Source organism: Jatropha curcas, chromosome 3 (genome assembly GCF_041381405.1).
Source record: "Jatropha curcas cultivar XTBG-Jc1 chromosome 3, XTBG_Jcur_1.0, whole genome shotgun sequence".
In the NCBI taxonomy this organism is placed as follows: domain Eukaryota; kingdom Viridiplantae; phylum Streptophyta; class Magnoliopsida; order Malpighiales; family Euphorbiaceae; genus Jatropha; species Jatropha curcas.
In genome coordinates this window covers 26,854,855-26,872,841 of record NC_143153.1, presented here as the reverse complement: position 1 = coordinate 26,872,841, position 17,987 = coordinate 26,854,855, and the positions used below count along the sequence as shown (strand labels likewise).

General features: G+C 31.7%; 1 protein-coding gene and 1 pseudogene across 1 annotated transcript; both read left to right on the top strand.

The window, feature by feature from the left end:
• The first annotated feature begins 5,979 nt into the window (after nucleotides 1–5,979).
• LOC105628119 (glucan 1,3-beta-glucosidase-like) lies at nucleotides 5,980–9,693 on the top strand. Its single transcript, XM_037640982.2, has 8 exons — nucleotides 5,980–6,201; nucleotides 6,371–6,489; nucleotides 6,693–6,884; nucleotides 7,057–7,212; nucleotides 7,674–7,840; nucleotides 7,911–8,060; nucleotides 8,139–8,491; nucleotides 9,400–9,693. The coding sequence occupies exons 4-8, from the start codon at nucleotides 7,132–7,134 to the stop codon at nucleotides 9,582–9,584; spliced, it is 936 nt and encodes a 311-aa protein (XP_037496910.2). The 5' UTR covers nucleotides 5,980–6,201; nucleotides 6,371–6,489; nucleotides 6,693–6,884; nucleotides 7,057–7,131; the 3' UTR covers nucleotides 9,585–9,693.
• Nucleotides 9,694–10,094: 401 nt separating this feature from the next.
• Nucleotides 10,095–16,895, top strand: LOC105628128 (glucan 1,3-beta-glucosidase-like; annotated as a pseudogene).
• Nucleotides 16,896–17,987: the final 1,092 nt, after the last annotated feature.

Genomic DNA, 17,987 nt, shown 5'->3' with positions numbered 1-17,987 from the left:
AAGTGGTTATGTGACTTGCTGAAGTTATTTGCATTGCAGGTTTGTTCTAATCCAGTGAGTTAGGAAAATATACGGTTAAAACCAAAAAAGCCATCATATAGGAAGTTGAAAACTAGTACGTTGGAGTAACTTTCTAAATATTGCATTGAATTTTCCTTTTTCAGCGCTTGACGTGTTTTATACATAAAATTTTTAATTATCGACTAATTGAGCTAAGGTCTAAAATATACTTGGCTATGGAAAGTGAAAAAGGTTCCGTCTAAAGAATTAGGTCTAAACTATACACCGTTGTGTACCATATTAGTGTATATATTTGTTTTGTCACTGTTGTGTACCATATTAGTGTATATATTTGTTTTGTCACTGTTGTGTACCACTTTCCATTCCAATTAGTGGTCCATTTTCAAACCCATAAGCTTACAATTCACAAGTCTAACATTTCTCTACATATATATACACTAGTTCAACCACTGCAATAATGGGTCTTGAGGTTGATTTTTTTTAAGGGATCTTTAAATCATGGCCACTAGTTTGGATGTTGGGAAGAAAAGGAGATGGATATTGGGCCATTACACCATTTTATTTAAGAAAATGCACTATGGTAGGTGATTTTTGAGTTGAATTATTTGATATATAATGTCGGTAATTTCATATTAAACTTATATTTTTTATACAGAATAAAATTCAATTTGCCGCATAAACTTAGAAGCAACATTTTATTCGCACAAAAATTAACTTTTTTCACAATTTACCTCATAAACTTGCATCAAAAGAATAAAAAGTCTAAATTTTTACTAAAAAAGTCAAAACATAATTAAAAAATAATTAGATATTTGATTTAGATCAAATATAATTAAGAGCGAATTGAAAAAAATAATAATAAATATTTTTATTTTATTACGTTAGTATCAAATTTAAATCAGTTTAAAAATAACAGTGACAAAACAATGACGAATTAAGATCCATAAAATATATATAAAGTAAAATTGTATATAGCTTTGCATTATTATATTTAACGTTTTTATTAACTAGAAATAAGTACTTAAAAATCTTTTACTATAACTTTAGAAGTAGATCATCAATGATTGAATTAATTGTTTGATCTATTTTTTTTTACTCAAACTTATATAAATGAGTTTTGTTAGATTGTAATTGATGATACATTAATTTTTGTATTTTTTTTTAACGAAAAATAATTTAGTAAGAATGTGAAAAATCCCAATTGATTCTTAATCCGACCCACTCCGTCCTGTCCCATAGTCCTAAATTTCCATATTCTCCAGCTAATAACTATATTCATTAAAAATTATTTTCTCATTTAATTTCTTTTTGAAAATAACATTTAATACACGCACATATATTTATAGCTGTATTTAGTTAAAATATCCCAAATTTTTATTTTCGAAACTTTTAAATTTTTATTAAATTAAAAATAAGAAATTATGACTGTGTGGGCTGTGAATATAATGCAGTCTCGATTCGAGCCCAAATTTACGAGTTGGACTCAAGCCCAAATATATTATCAGAATCTTCGATTTAAGAACACTTAAAATTTCTTTCGAATAATATAGAACTCCAGCTACTAATCTATTATAAATATATGTATATGTGTGTGACTATTTTACAAATTAATTATCTTAAAATCAAATATCATTATTACTATTGGTTTTATCGTTGTTGAGTAAAATGAGGCAATGTTGAGGAACATAACTAAAATAATTAAAATAAATCAATCAAACCAAACCCGAAAACCTGCAAATCGAGTAAAAATCAAGCCAAATCATTGAATTAGACCAAATCAGTTCGAATCGAACCGGTTTGGTCTAGAAGCCCCAGATTTTCCAGATTTTATTTCTTCTTTCTTTTCTTTTTCTTTTCTTCTCCTTCTTCTTCCTCGATCACGCGCGATAGTCTCCTCTTCTCCCCCTGCAATGTGTTTCCGGCCACCGCACGATGAGCACAAGGTGGCGGACGACTCACCTTGTGCCACTGACTAAGTTTCCAGCCTTCTCTTACGCGAACGGAGCTCCAGTGGCGTGATATGACCTACTTCCGCAAACCCCTACTCTTCGATTTTCTGATGAAATCTCGTCGTTCAGTGGATATCATGCGTCGGGAAGGGACCCAATCGACTCCTAGTGACCTCCAGAACACTTTCCCTCCATTAATTTTGAAGATAGAGCTCGTGAAGTGGAAGTCCCATTGAAGGCGGCGGTGAAGCGGCTATCGAGCCTGCTTTGTCCAATTAGAGGGCTGATCTCACCAAACTAATGCCGGAAATGGAATCCTTGGTGAATTTTGAGTCGAATGGTACGATCGGTGCAAATTTCTGGTTAGTTTTAATTTTTTCGGCCACCGTGCACGGCGTTCTGGTGATCAGCCGGCAACACTCCGGCGAGGCCTCGAGAGGCAGAATGATCCCCTTTTCACGTCGATCATGGAATCGTCACCCGATTGTCAATTTTACGTTCTAAGACCAATTTCCTCATTTTCGGTATAAATTCTAAACTTAATAATTATTAGTTGATTAAATCAAATTTGAAGGAATAATCAAACAAATATAATTTTGCTAAGAATCAGTCGGTATAATGTAGATGCAAATTAATTCTGAATATTGTTAAATATATTTCATGAACATTAGTTACAACTAGAAGGTTTGGTATTAAGATAAGAATTCCTAGCCAATATTTATGTAAGCTAATTTAGGAATTTTAATAAATATTGTTAGGAGAAGTTATAATTTAAGGCTTAGACAAGTAAATAGTTATAGAGCAATTAATAATATCATTGGATCATGCTTGGAGGTTAATATAAATTGTTAATTAATTGATTTAGAATTATTAAGTGTATATATGTGATTGTGATGGATGATATATGTAGCCTGAAGCGGATGGGTTGGTTGGATTGGTTGCCCGATGGATGGGCTGTGTGAATTGAGTGAACGAATGATTGTTGAATATGGTTATGGCGAATGAGATGAAAATTTGTTACTGATTTTATGGTTTGATCAAGTTCTAGGAGAGATTTTGCCGAAATTTCTATAGACCTAGGCCAGTCTTAATCAATAATTAAATTAAATGGTTTATTAGATTAATTCTTTAACTTAATACATAATAAAAAAAAGTTTTCTAATTTTTTTGTTATTATTATTATTATTGTTATTATTATTATTTATTTATTTTCGATGGATCAATTATTATAATATGTAGTTGATTACTGTTTCTCTATTTAATTATAATTAACTATGAATGTCTACTTGTGTATTTGCATCATGTTAATTAATTGTTTGCTATGCTTGCATTTAATTGCAATACTTGATTAGTTGTGATGTGATAATGCTATGCCTTGTATGTGTGGAGTTGGGATGAAGTGGGTCACCATGAGTTTGTAAGGACAGTCTATGTGATATGGATCCTGAATATGATGAAATTATGATATGATATGGAATTTGACCGTCAGGTCGGTTAAATGGGAGATCGGCGCCCCCGTGTGCACCTGATGATACGGATTATATAGAAACCACAGGGTGGCTTCTTATTGGGCGCACCTGATAATCTGGATTTGATGGTAGCCCGCAGGGTGGCCTCCTTTTGTGTGCGCCTGATGATCTAGATTTGACGGAGACGACCGGGTTGCCTCCTGTTAGTATGGAAAAAAAAAAGAGAGAGAATGGAAAAACAATGAGAGGGCTGGTCATGTGAGGATTAGACTGGTCAGCCATGTATGGGGATCGGCTCCCTGCTGCACACGTATAAGAGGGCGAGCCATGTGTGAGGACGGCTCGTTGGGGTTTCGGTGATGCCACAGACCAATTTCCACGTGATGTGATTATGTGAAGATGTTAATAATTGTGAGTGCTGGTGATATGCCATTTGTGTGACTGGCTGCGTGAGCATATAACTAGTCGGATGACTAGATTGATATGTTTACACATTTGTGTGAATGCGTGTGTTGTGCAATAATTATTACTCTTTAGAAAACTCACATGTCTTGTTTAATTTTTCAGGAAGTAAGTTTCTCTTTAATTCGGTTTAAGCTATGTTTCTTCGCCGTAGGGCTATAAAAAAATTTTTCTAGTTCCATAATTATCTTGCTATGTAACTATATGCATAAGAAGCTATGTATATCAAATAGTTAGTGACTCCGCAGTTGTAGAATTTACATACATTTAGCCGTGTCTTAACATAGATGAAATAATTCTGTGAGCCTATATTAGGAACGTGATGTATTGTAAATTGGGCCCAAACTATAGGATGTTGAAGATAATAAATTTGGGCCAAGGTATAATAAAATTTTGAGGTTTTTTTTTTCCCTAGTAATATAGGTTGAATGTTTGAAATTTATATTGAGATAGCAGATTTTAGTGTTTCAGGTTTATTACAGGCCTTGAGGGCCTTAAGCTTACCTGGGTGCTAGTGCCGGTCCGGTCGATGGAAACGAGTCGTGAAATTAGTAATGATAAATTTTCTCCTATTTTGATTGGTGAAAAAATAAAATAAGAAATTATTATTTTTAATAATTCTTCAATTTGATTGGTTACATGATTTCCTATTTAAATAGAAGTCCCATTAAGGAATACAACTCTATTAGTAAATTTTTAAATTAAATGATCTTATGATTTTAAATAGCTAAAAAATAAAATAAAAATTTATTATATTTGAAAATGTTTAATTTGATTTGGCAGATTAATTTCTTACTTAAATCCAAATAACTAACTTAAAAATCTTAATATTTTCATTACAAAAATTAACTCAATTAAAATATTTAAATTCAATAATATTAAAAAAATTAACTGCCAGTGCGACGGGGTGCATGTGGTCCTTCAAATTCGTGATGCCACAATGTTTACAAGCATATAAAGGTTACAAGTTTTCATATTCTATATGATCATCAACATTTGAATCATAAATCTGTGGATGTTGGGCATCAGCTCTAACCAGTTGTTGGACATCAGCTCTGATACCACTTGTTGGACTTCAGGTACCATTTGCTTCGGCTCTAATATCATTTGTTTGGCTTTTTCAATTAATTAAGAGAAAATTAATGCAGCGGAATAATGAATATTGCAACACACAGAAATTTACGTGGTTCACTCTCAACTGTTTAGGCTACGTTCACGGAACAAACTCCAAATAATTCTTTCACTATTAAAAATAGTAGGTATACAAAGAGAGCAATACAAAAATAGTGGCACTCAAAGTGTTTTCCAAAAACACCCCATAATAATTTTCTCACTATTTTTCTTTCTATTAATTTTAAGAAACTCTTCCTGAAACTATATATCTCTCTACATTTTTTTTTTCTTCCTTTCTATTGTACCCACGTTTTCCTCTTTTTTTTTTTTCTTTATTCAAAGTGCGTTTATTTTCCTTTTCAAAATGTGTGTGGGTCCCACAACGCCGGAGAGATCCCTCAGCAGCGGAGTCAGCCATGGCTTGTCATACACTCCTCTCTTTCAACTCGCATTTATATCCACAATGTGATTTTTTCGTTCACATCAAGTGCTAAAAGCAATATAACAATATTAAAAGTCCATCAAAAGTCCAACCCAGAAGATGCGCAATGTTAATATTACAATTTATTTAGTAGGATAATTAAATTTTGATTTGTTTTTACAAAATCATATAAGTTTGATTTTATTTGCATAAAACAGCTATTACTAAATATTTATAGAGATTTAGACATTTTTTTTATTAAAAATATAGCTACTCTATGACTTATTTAACTGTAAGAAACAAGGATAAAATCAAAATAAAATAGGTAACGTTTATTAATTTTTGAAGTGACAGATGCTATGGGAGAAAAAAAAAAGTGCCATAATTAACGTGAGGAAGATAGTTCATTTCTTAACCAAACAAAGTAAATGTTTAGTTGAATTTGAAGTTTCAACATGACTACAACTAAGGAGGAAAAAAAATAATTTACATTCAACCCTCCATCCAGTCAATGCTGCTTCTTTTGTTATAAAGCCATGCCCTTGCTTCTACAAATTCTTACTTAAAACCTTCTAATTCTTCTCAGATAAAAGAGCAAAAAGAAATGGCTTTCCATAACCTTCTATTTGCTTTTTGCTTCTTTTCTTGTGTTCCTTCTCTTTTTCTTGCACAACCTTTTAAAGCTGTGAATTTGGGAAATTGGCTTGTCACAGAAGGCTGGATGAAACCTTCACTATTTGATGGCATCCCCAACAAAGATCTTTTGGTAGTTATAATTACTTGTTCACCTCAACCTTGAAATAATTTTTAGTTAATTGTTTAAAAAATAGGCGAAAAAGTGTCATTATGCTGAAACTATTGAATCTTTTTTTTTTTTTTTTTTAATTTCCTTTCTTGAAGTTTTAATGAATTTTTTATTTTGACCATTTTGGTAGGATGGAACTCAAGTGCAGTTCAAGTCCACAAAGCTGCAAATGTTTCTTTCCTCAGAAAAGGGAGGCGGAACCATTCTTGTAGCCAACCGCTCCCTGCCTCTGGCTGGGAAACTTTCAGAGTAAATTCTTTAAGCAATTGATGTACTGCATGTCTTTTGGTGTAATGTTTACATTAGAATTTGGTTACATTATATTAAATTTCATTACAATTCAACAAAGAGATAGAAGACAGAAACTCGAACATTAAGCTATTATCCGCATGTTCCGTTGATATTGCTTAACAACTGTACTTGTTTTGATGTTTATATTTTTTATCATGTAGTTGTGGAGGATCAATGAGAGATTTTTCAATTTGAGAGTGTTTAACTAGCAGTTTGTGGGACTGGAGAGTCAAGGAAACAAAATAGTAGCAGTTTCTTCCGTAGCGGGAAAGCTAGAAACATTTCAGATTATAAGGAAAAATGATGATCCTAATCGAGCTCGCCTTCAAGCGTCAAATGGCCAATTCCTTCAGGTATATTTCGTCAAATGGCCCAAAATTAGGAAGCTTTTCTATCAAGGACACTATGTAATGGAACTTAAGTTCCTTCACTCCCTGCACCTTAGTTTCTCATATCAGCTATTATTATTATTCTTGTACTCATGCACTAAAGGTAAAGCTTATAAGAAAGAATATTTGTAATTAGGCACAGTCAGAGACACTAGTGACAGCAGATTATGGAGGTACTGGTTGGGAAGACAACAATCCATCAGTTTTTCTAATGACAATTGTCTATACCTTACGCGGCGAATATCAAATTACAAATGGTTATGGTCCTGACAAAGCTCCTCAGGTATTGCAGGTAAGCATCAAACCATTTTGAACTTATAGTAATTTGTTTATTAAGTCAAACTTTTATTTTTCTTCAAGGATTTTTTTTTTTTAATTTTTTAGACAAAAGTGAAATTGATGAAAAATTTACTATTGGCAGCAATTAAAGTCATTAAATAATCTGTTTTTAATTTTTTTTACCAAGGAAATTTTTGAAGCTACAGAAAAGAAAAGACGCAATTATGTCACTGAACTTTTCACGTTTTATCTATCAAAAAGTGCAATCTTTTGCAAAGAAATGTAATATTTTTAGTAACTTATAAATTACTGCTAATGAATTTTGCCATAAAAAAATCCTTAACGTGAAAAGGTAATATATATATATATATATATTTGCAAACTTACTTATTACATGATCAAGATGATAATAAAATATTTTGCAAGACAGTTTATATAACAGGAAAAATATTGAGTAATCTAATCCCGTTTCAGGATCATTGGAACTCCTACATTACTGAAGAGGACTTCAGATTCATGTCAACCAATGGCCTTAATGCTGTTAGAGTTCCTGTCGGATGGTGGATAGCTAGTGATCCTCCACCTAAGCCTTTTGTGGCTGGCTCCTTGAAAGCCTTAGACAATGCTTTTACATGGGCAGGGTAGGTAACTTAGCATACAAAAATTTAGTATAACAGGACTTTTACTTTGACAGACAAAAATTTCATGCAGGAAATATGGAATTAAAGTAATAGTTGATCTACATGCAATTCAAGGTTCACAAAATGGCAATGACCATAGCGCAGCAAGAGATGGATATCAGGAATGGGGGGATTCTAATATTCAGGACACTGTTGCTGTCATAGACTTCCTTGCTGCAAGGTTAAGTGTAAATAGCATCTGAATTAATTTATGCACTAAGCAAATAAGAAGTTGTTGCTAATTTCTTTCATCCTTCAGATATAAAGACAATCCAAGTCTTGCAGCAATTGAGTTGATGAATGAACCGTTGGCGCCGGCAGTTGGTCTAGACACTCTTAAGAAGTATTATAAAGCAGGTTATGATGCAGTAAGGAAGCACACTCAATGTGCATATGTGATCCTTTCAAATAGAATAGGACCTGCTGATCCAAAGGAATTGCTCTCTTTCGCAAGCACCCTTAATCGCGTAGTGATCGATGTGCATTACTACAATCTATTTTCAGATATGTTCTCCAAGTTGAATGCACAACAGCACATCGATTATATCTATAATCAACGGTCTAGTGATCTTAGCGTTGTGACTTCTGCAAATGGTCCTCTCAGTTTTGTTGGTAAGTACAATTTCTTACGTTTAATTTAGGAAAATTGAAAAAGATATTATTCAAAATTAATAGCAATTTCACCTTAGGACTCAATTGAAAGGATAGTGATTTGTATTATTATAACTAGAAATTCAAAAGTCAAACTAATGGATTATCAATTCATTCTCTGAATTTGATTGAAGTCAACGGATTTATCTAATTTTGGGTTTAATTAATTGGTTAATGGCTCGATTAATGATAATTTGCCGAACTTAAAAAAGTTTAAACATTGTTGTTAAACTCTGACGAGATATTGATTGGATTAAAGAACTGATGTATCATTGAGTGGATCAATAGTTCAATTAGTGGATTATAAAAAATGAATAATACATATTAATATATAATTATAATTTAAAACAATTATAATATAATAAAAATTAATGATATCAAAAAATTGGTCGAGATCAATCTGGTTTGTATGAGTTGATGGGTTCAACACGGATCAGCCGGTTCATCGATTTTTCAGATCGACTGGCCAGGTCGATTTAAGTTTAATGTCTATGAGTTCAAAAGCTCAGTGGATTTCAATCTAAAATTAGCAATTAAATTGACAACATATAAATTGACCATTCGATTTCACGTTTTGCCTTATTGGTTATTTAAAATTGTGTTTTTTTTCTTTCAATTGAACCTTAAGGTAGAATTGCAACTAACCTTTATTAAGAAATTAAGATTAAATCTATGAAATTAGAATAGGATAAAATTACAAATGTGAAAAAGTTTAGGCTTTTCTTTTTCTAACTAGAATTGGATAAAAAACACTCGTTTGGCCTTTTAATTTATGCAATGAAGAGTATAGATTTTCTTTTCAAGAAATACTGCAAAATAATAATAATAATAATAATTAACAGTCTTGAGCTTGTAATGGAATTTTGCAGGTGAATGGACTGGAGAATGGGCATTACAAGGAGCATCCATGCAAGATTACCAAAATTTTGCTAAAGCCCAACAACAAGTTTATGGGCGTGCAACTTTTGGATGGGCTTATTGGGCTTATAAGTGTGCGAAGAATCACTGGAGCCTCAAGTGGATGATTGAGAACAACTATATTAAGCTTAATTAGATTTCCACCATGCTTGCTTTGTTTAATACCAATAAATTTTATTGGCCTTTTCTTTTATTTTTCGCTTTTAATAAACTCAGATGTCTTTTTCTGATAACAAATATCTTTTCTTTTCTTCCCTTCTTTGTAAGGGTTTTTTTTTTTTCTTTTCTTTTAAGAGTTTATTATTAAATAAAATATGATATTTAATTTTATTTGGTTGAATAATTTAAATTTAAATTTATAAATGTGAATCTTCGATTAATGAATCTAATAGTATGACCTAGCTCGTGGATGTGAATAATAGTATGAATCTAATAGAATGGAGTGAACTAGCGCGTTGTGGAGTCAACTAACAGCCAAATTAGCAACAAACTGATAAACTCTAGACAAAAATCATAATTGAAAAGAAAAAATAAGTCTAAGGTAGTAATTGATAAAATGAAAAGTATTGGCGAAATTTGCCAAAAACATTAAAGTTGATGTTTTTTTGTGATTTAACCTTTATTTTTCTTTGTTTTGGCATGTAAAATGGAAATTTACTTGCAACAGTTTATTAGAAATCCGATCCAATTTGTATGCACCTGTCGTCTTCCTGCAGCAGGCAAAATGAGAACTGATTATTTATTTTTCTATACTTCTGTTAGTATTAGCTTGGAATTCAAGAACTAATTGACTGAATTACTGTTTTTGGTGAAAAGCAATAGATGTCGAGATTTGTGTTATAAGCTCTATATATTACATCAACAATCCATGCAGAAGTTTCTCATTCACGATTGCTTTTGATGTCCGATGCCATATCTAGGTGAGACATTTTTGGTCCCTTATGTGTAATATGAGTTTTTTTTTTAGCTTATCTATTTAAATTGAGAAATTAATACTTTTCCCCTCTAATATTTTAGGGAAAGGCATTCTGAAGATTATCGTGTTATGTTTAATTCCGAATCTACAGAGTAATTATGAAAAATAGACCAAACGAGCCAATCAGATCTATACTAGAAAAATCAGATAATTCTAGAGAAGAAAAATCAATAACTCATTGAATATGCAAACAACGATGATCTAATTGCATTCTCCAGTCTCTACAAACAACAACATCAATATGCATATTAGTTGAAAGACGTTTATTTCTTCATTTTAGAAAGAACGTAAAGGATTTAAGGAGAGAGAAGGGGGCTGGGGTTGAAGATGATAGAAAACAATGGTGAGGATTTTGAGATAGAAATCTTAAGTGAAACACAAGGGATGAATTAGGTTGATTCAATTATGTAGTGTGTGTGAGACCCGTTTTTAATATATTTTATTCATTAATTTTAATCAATTTTAAATTAAGATGCCATTGTTTCAAAAAGTTACAATTAGGTGCTTGAGGGATAAATTCGATTTGGGATGCAATTGTTACAAGATGTGAAGTTAAGTGTATTTTTTATGCTTTAATATTTTGGATTAATTTAGCTCGTGATTCTTCCCTGCACGTGCAATGTGAGAATCATTTTATGGGCATATATTAGAACTATATGTAGTTGAGACTGGTGCTAGATACAAAGAAACAAAACTTCAAAGGCTCAATAGGTGAAACCACTAAGTTTAACAGCTTCACAATTTTTTTTTTTTTTTGCAAACTTATTTAACATGATCAAGATGATAAACAAAATATTTTGCAAGGCAGTTTATTTAAGGAGAAAAATGATTGAGTAATCTAATACCGTTTCAGGTTCATTTGGACTCTTACATTACTGATGCGGACTTCAGATTCATGTCAACCAATGGTCTTAATGTCGTTAGAGTTCCTGTTGGATGGTGAATAGGTGGTGATCCTCCACTTAAGCCTTTTGTGGCTGGCTCCTTGAAAGCCTAAGACAATGCTTTTACATGGGCAGAGTAGGTAACTTTAGCATACAAAGATTTAGTGTAAACAGAACTTTGTTTTTATTTTGAAAGACAAAAAAATTTCATGCAGAAAATATGGAATGAAAGCAATAATTGATCTACATGCAATTCAAGGTTCACAAAATGGCAATGACTAAAGCGGAACAAAAGATCAAGAATGGTGGGATTCCAATATTCAGGATACTGTTGCTGTTATAGACTTCATTGCTGCAAGATTCAGTATAAATAGTATCTGGTTATGTATTCTTAAATTAATTCATGCACTATATGCAAATAAGAAATTGTTTTAAATTTCTTTCATCCTTCAGATATGAAGACAATCCAAGTCTTGCAGCAACAAATAAGATTTTTCACGGTAGAAGGCCTTTCCTTGAAAGCGAGAAGGACTCCGCTTACTCACCAGGTTTACAGTGGAATGAACCGTTGGCGCCTGAATTTGGTCTAGACACTCTTAAGAAGTATTAGGAAGCAGGTTATGAAGCAGTAGGAAGCACACCCAGAGGGCATTTGTGATCCTTTCAAATAGATCAGGAGAACTTGCTGATCCAAAGGAATTGCTCTCTTTTGTAAGCATTCTTAATCACGTAGTGATCGATGTGCATTACTACAATCTATTTAATGAAACGTTCGACAATTTGAATGCACAACAACATATTGATTATGTCTATAATCGACGGTCTAGTGATCTTAGTGTTGTGACTTCTGCAGATGGTATTCTCAGTTTTGTTAGCAAGTACAATTTCTTATGTTTAATTTAGGACTTAATTGAAAACCATTTATGGTTTAAAATTAATTGCGATTTTACATTAGGGCTCAGTTGAAAGAATAGTAATTTATACTCTCTCTGTTCTTTTTATAGAGGAAAAGTTTTCATTTTGGATATTCTTTTTATATAGGAAATTTTGCCTAATTTAATAACTTTGAGAACCATGTCAATATGAAAAGTCTATCTTATCCTTATTTTAATTCTTTGTGAAACTTTTAATGTGGGAGATTCTGAAATGGGAGACAAAGGTATATATGAGCATTTAATGTGAATAAATTTTGGAGAATGAATTTGTTTACATCAATTTCCATTGAAAAAAAAAAAGTGCTCATATAAATTATATGAGCACTAATTAAAATGGAGTTTGAATAGAAAATGACCATAAAATTTTCAAATTCATCACATTGAGAGGAATTCTTGCGGACTTCACCAAATATTTAAAAAATTGCACAATATTTAAAGGTCGTTTTCAATACCAAAGGCAATTTGAAAATTAAATAACCACAAATTTTCATATTTTCATACAACTTTTCCAAATAGAAAATAAAAAACTAATTTCTCTCTACTGGCTAGAGCATAAAACTTCAATTTTGCAATTGTTGTATTCCTTTCGTTCCAACAAAACATTTAAAGCCTCATTGATGATTGAACAATAGTTTAAGATATATATTGATATTAGAGGAGAAATAAATGAGATATTGAGGGTAAATTAGAAAAAAATGATAAAAAAAATGGTTAAACTACTTTCTTAATCTTGGTAAAAAATTAATTGTTCCTATATAAAAAGAACAGAGAGAACATTATTATTAACTAAAAGTTCAAAAGTCAAATTATTAGATTATCAATTCATTCTTTGAATTTGATTGAAGTCCATTGGATTGTCTAACATTGGCAATTTAATTAAGTGATTGATGGGTCAATTAATGAAAGTTTACCAAACTCAAAATGTTGAAGAGCTCAATTGATTTCAACCTACATTTAGCAATTAAATTGAAAATTTGAAAGAAATTGACCACTCAATTTGACGTTTTGCCTTATTAGTCATTTTCACTACCATAATTCGTGGGTCGGGCCAAACTACTAGGTAAATTTAAAGCCTTCGAGGCCCGTAGTAAGTCTAAACCACAGCATGCATACATGTCAAATGAATTTCTAGGAACTGTAAACTCATATTCTTTTATATATATCAAGTAATCACACAATATTGGCCCCATCTCAAACATCTCAAATAAAACATAATTCATGCCTATTTGAAATACACCTCATTCATAATATGGGCTACTAGTTCATGCATGTCTTAGATAAATAGTTAAGAAATTCATAAGTTCATAGATTTGTATACCTATTTTAATACACGATTAGAGGTACATAAATTCTACAACTGTGAAGTTCAATAATGATTAGAAATGATAGGATATGTATCTATAAAGATACATGTTTTAAGTAACTACCGTAATTAAAAATTTACTTTTATAGCCCTGCAGGGAAAAATGCAGAGCTTTAGCTGAATCAATGTGGATTCTACTTCCTGAAAAGGTAAATAAAAGAGGAGTGAGTTTTGCAACTCAGTAAATAATAATAAATAATGCATAAAAACAGGCATTCACGCGAAATGCTCCCTAAAATACTATAATATACACACAGCTCGTCAAGCAAATAGCACAACACCAACAACCACAAATAATTACACATTCAAATAATAAAAAAGTGAAAATTGGTCAGTGGTATCATCGAAACCCTCGATAAGCTGTCCTTACACATGGCCCGTCCTCTCAAATGTGTGCACCAAGGAGCCGATCCCCTTATATGGCCGACTGGTCTAATTCTCACTTAACCAGCCCTCTGATTTTTTTTATACTCTCCACACCAACAGGCAGTCACCCTGTGATTTTTCATATCATATATTATCAGATGCATACGAGGACGCCAGTCTCCCCATACATGGCTAATGGTATCAAAGACCACCCTCACAAATCCATGGTGACCTATTTCATCCCTATCCCACACAATCAAGGCACAACAAGATCACAACACAAATAATCAAACAATTTATTCAACATAAAGCACCAAAGCAATCCATAATGCACAAACATAATGGTGTAATTATATATTAGTAACAAAATAAAAATAAATAAATACCAAGTTATCTCTTTTATATATATATATACTTCTTTATAAAATAAATGATATGCATCTGCAATAATGATATGCACTATTTATTATTACTCATAGTGATAGAAAATAGAAAAAGCTCTAACTCGGATTTTGACTTGGAGGAGCAGTAGACAAGCCCGGACAATATAAAGAATTTAAGAGTATAAGGAAAGAATTGAATAAAAAAAATGACTAATTTAAATAAAGAATTAAGGAATTAATCTAATAAATTATCTACTAATCTAACTACTATAACTAGACTAGATTCTGCCGAAATTTCGGCAACATCTCCCCTAAAAATTGGATTATCCACATATATAATTATCAATAATTTCATTAAATATTCATTCAAACCACACGGCCCATCCGTCAAGCAATCAATCAATTTAAGCACCCATCCTCCTTAAATAGCAACCACACTCAACCATAAATTTACAAATTAAAGTAACTTTCAGCTTGTTCCAATAATATTATCAACCATTCTTTACTGAAGGTATCAAGAATGTCCTTAAACAGTTATTAAGCTCTAAATTAGCTATTAAGAATTGATCGTTCAATTAAATTACAATTTAATAAAGGCATCTTCTAAGTAACCTAACCCACAACTTAACAACTAAAGCTTCGAATCTTTCTCCATCTTGATATAAAAATTCCCTTTCTAGATATAACCAACACTAATCATATAAAACATTGAAAATATATGTACGTCCATTATTATGTTAGTTTATATATAAAATGGAATCAATTATCTGCAATAGCTACTGCCCATCAAACACTAGGTTCTTCTTTGCTTAAACTTATATACTATGCGTACTGCACTAAGAATTTAATTCACGACTTCATTTGTATATAGTTAAGCAATAGAAGCTAGGGTCTAAATTTTCTGCAATGGCTTAATTTATGCTTCAAATCTTTCATTTTTAATCAAAATTTCCTCAATGGTCTAGCATATATAGTATATATATCCTATTTAACTTATTTAAGACTTAGACTATAGCTCTCATTAATAATATTTATCAAAATTTCTTAGTTAATTGCATAACAGTAGCTAAGAATTTCCATTTCTACATCAACTCTCCTAATCATGACCAAAATTCATGAAACGTATTGAAAAGGGTTGAGAATTAATTTAACTAGCTACAAGGTATGTCGGAAAATGAATTTTTCAGGTTAAAGTAACCGAAAACAGCTTCAATGGTAGAAACTCAGTTCTGCCGAAAAAACGAGAGGACACTGAAGGGACTGTGCCGACTGGAAGAACAAAACTGCAGCTTGCTCTTTGTTGCGCTCGCCAGAAGAGAGCGACACAGAGAGAGAGAGAGAGAGAGAGAGAGAGAGAGAGAGAGACCGGAGTGATGCTTGTCAAACTAGCGTCTCCGGAAGCGGGAGGGAGGACAGGGATGGAGCTGCTTCAATTGGGAAACGAGTGCAGCTTCTCGCTTGACTACTAGCGCCGGCCAGAAGCGCTGCTGAGGCGAGGAAGAGGACGCGTTCCGTCGATTAAAGGTTGTGTCGCCGGTGATGGAAGAAGCTGCTACGTCGATTGGAGAGGAAGGAACCGCAGGTGAAGCAGCTCGCCTGTGGTTGTTGTGCTCACCAGAAACAGAGACGAAGGGGGAGAGAGAGAGAGAGACGGCGAAGGGATGATGGCAGCAGGAGAAGTCGGCTACTTTAGGCGGTGAACGGAGTCGAGAACGGGGGAGGGGAGTAGGGGACTGAGGTTGACACTAACAGGAAGGGAGAAGGGAAGTTGGGACAAAAATGGAGATTTTAGCATTTCTGGAAGTTTCTAATTGGTTAATGGGCTGACTTGGTTCGATTTAGAACTGATTTGGCTCAATTCTTGGATTTTTTTTTTTTTTTCTTGGTTTCCTATTGGTTATAGGTTTAGTTTAGCAAATAAAATTATGTTTATATTAAATTTCTATTAAATAAATTGTAGGGTATTAATTTGTATATTTTTAAATATAATAAGGTCCTCAATACTATTGGTTAGATTAATATTTAAATTTTTAAATGAAAAACTTTTAGAAATAATTTTTAGAGTCGTCCTCGGTCATAATATTTTTTTTTCTTTCAATTGAGTCTTAAAGTAGAATTGCAACTAACCTTAGTTAAGAAATTAGGATTAAATTTAAGAAATTTTTATAGGAAAAAATTACAAATGTAAAAGGTTTAGGGTTCCCTTTTCTTTTCTTTTTTTTTTTTTTAACAAAAAACATCGTTTAGGCCTTTTAATTTATGCAATGAAGATTATAGATTCTCTTTTCAAGAAATACTGCATAATAATAATAATAATAATAATAAATAAATAAATAACAGTCTTTTGTAATCATGCAAGTGAATGGACTGGAGAATGATTAATGGGAGCATCAATGCGAGATTACCAAATGTTTGCTAAAGCCCAACAAGAAGTTTATGGGCATGCAACCTTTGGATGGGCTTATTGGGCTTATAAGTATGAAGCAGAACACCGGAGCCCCAAGTGGCCGATTGAGAACAACTATATCAAGCTTAGTTAGATTTCCACCATGCCTGCTTTGTATAATGCCCATAAATTTTATTCGCTTCTTCTTCTATTTCCGCTTCTAATAAACTTATAACTTATACTCCCTCCACCCATTTTACTTGGATGATTTAATAAATCACATATATTAAGAATTTTATCAATAAAATTTATTTTACTTTTTTTATCCTTAATTCTTTAAAATGTTAATAAAAGTCTTTCATTTAATGAACAATCATAAATATTATTATGAGAAAAATAATTATTTAAATATATAAATTTATAAACCTTGTAATATCTTGGGACATCCATAAAAAAAAAAAAAAAAAAAAAAAAAAAAAACAAGTAAACAAAATGGGATGGAAGGAATATGTGTTTCCTTTATTTTATTTTTGTTATTGTTGTTTTCTTCTTTCGCAATGGTTTTATCCTTTCTTTACGAAGATTAATTTTAAATAAAAATATGGTATTTAATTTTATTTGGTTGGAAGATTTAATTCATAGTTTGCAAAGGTGAATTTTCGATTATGAAATCTAATAATGTGTCCTTTTACTTTATTAATGCCCTTGGCATGGTCATAGGAATTCATTTGCCTACATTACATGCAGCAAGTCTTGAAAAAGTAACCCAGGCATATAAGATCCAAATAAATTAATTATTTTATCATTATCGAACAGAAAAAATCTAATATCATCTTTTTTTTTTAATTTTAATTTTACTATTCAAAAATATAAATAAATTTTTTGATTTATTAAAAAATTAATAAACTCTAGTAGCTCAGATAAGAAACTATATGAATATTTGTAATCCTTGTAATTTTATAATTAATGAATCATATTTGGTAAAAAAAAAAAAAAGTATCCAAAAGAGTTGTGTTACAACTTTTAGATATACAAACTGAATAAGAGAATGTAATTATTCGAAAGCATATTTCAAAGAAAAATTAAAAAAAAAATTAAAAATCAACAAACATATAGCTAATAGTCTAATACCCATTGAATGATGATGTGATCTACATGGTTCAAGGTAGATAGTCTGTCATAAATTTCAAATTTGAAAGTATAAGTATAATATGCCTAACGGTAAAAAAAATCCAATTATTTTTTT

What these genes read in the sequence shown, in the direction of transcription:
- LOC105628119 (XM_037640982.2), top strand. Translation starts at nt 7,132, where the DNA reads ATGACAATTGTCTATACCTTACGCGGCGAATATCAAATTACAAATGGT. An exon ending in AAGCTCCTCAGGTATTGCAG is followed by an intron (nt 7,213 to 7,673) that starts GTAAGCATCAAA and finishes ATCCCGTTTCAG; the next exon opens with GATCATTGGAACTCCTACAT. An exon ending in ATAGACTTCCTTGCTGCAAG is followed by an intron (nt 8,061 to 8,138) that starts GTTAAGTGTAAA and finishes TTCATCCTTCAG; the next exon opens with ATATAAAGACAATCCAAGTC.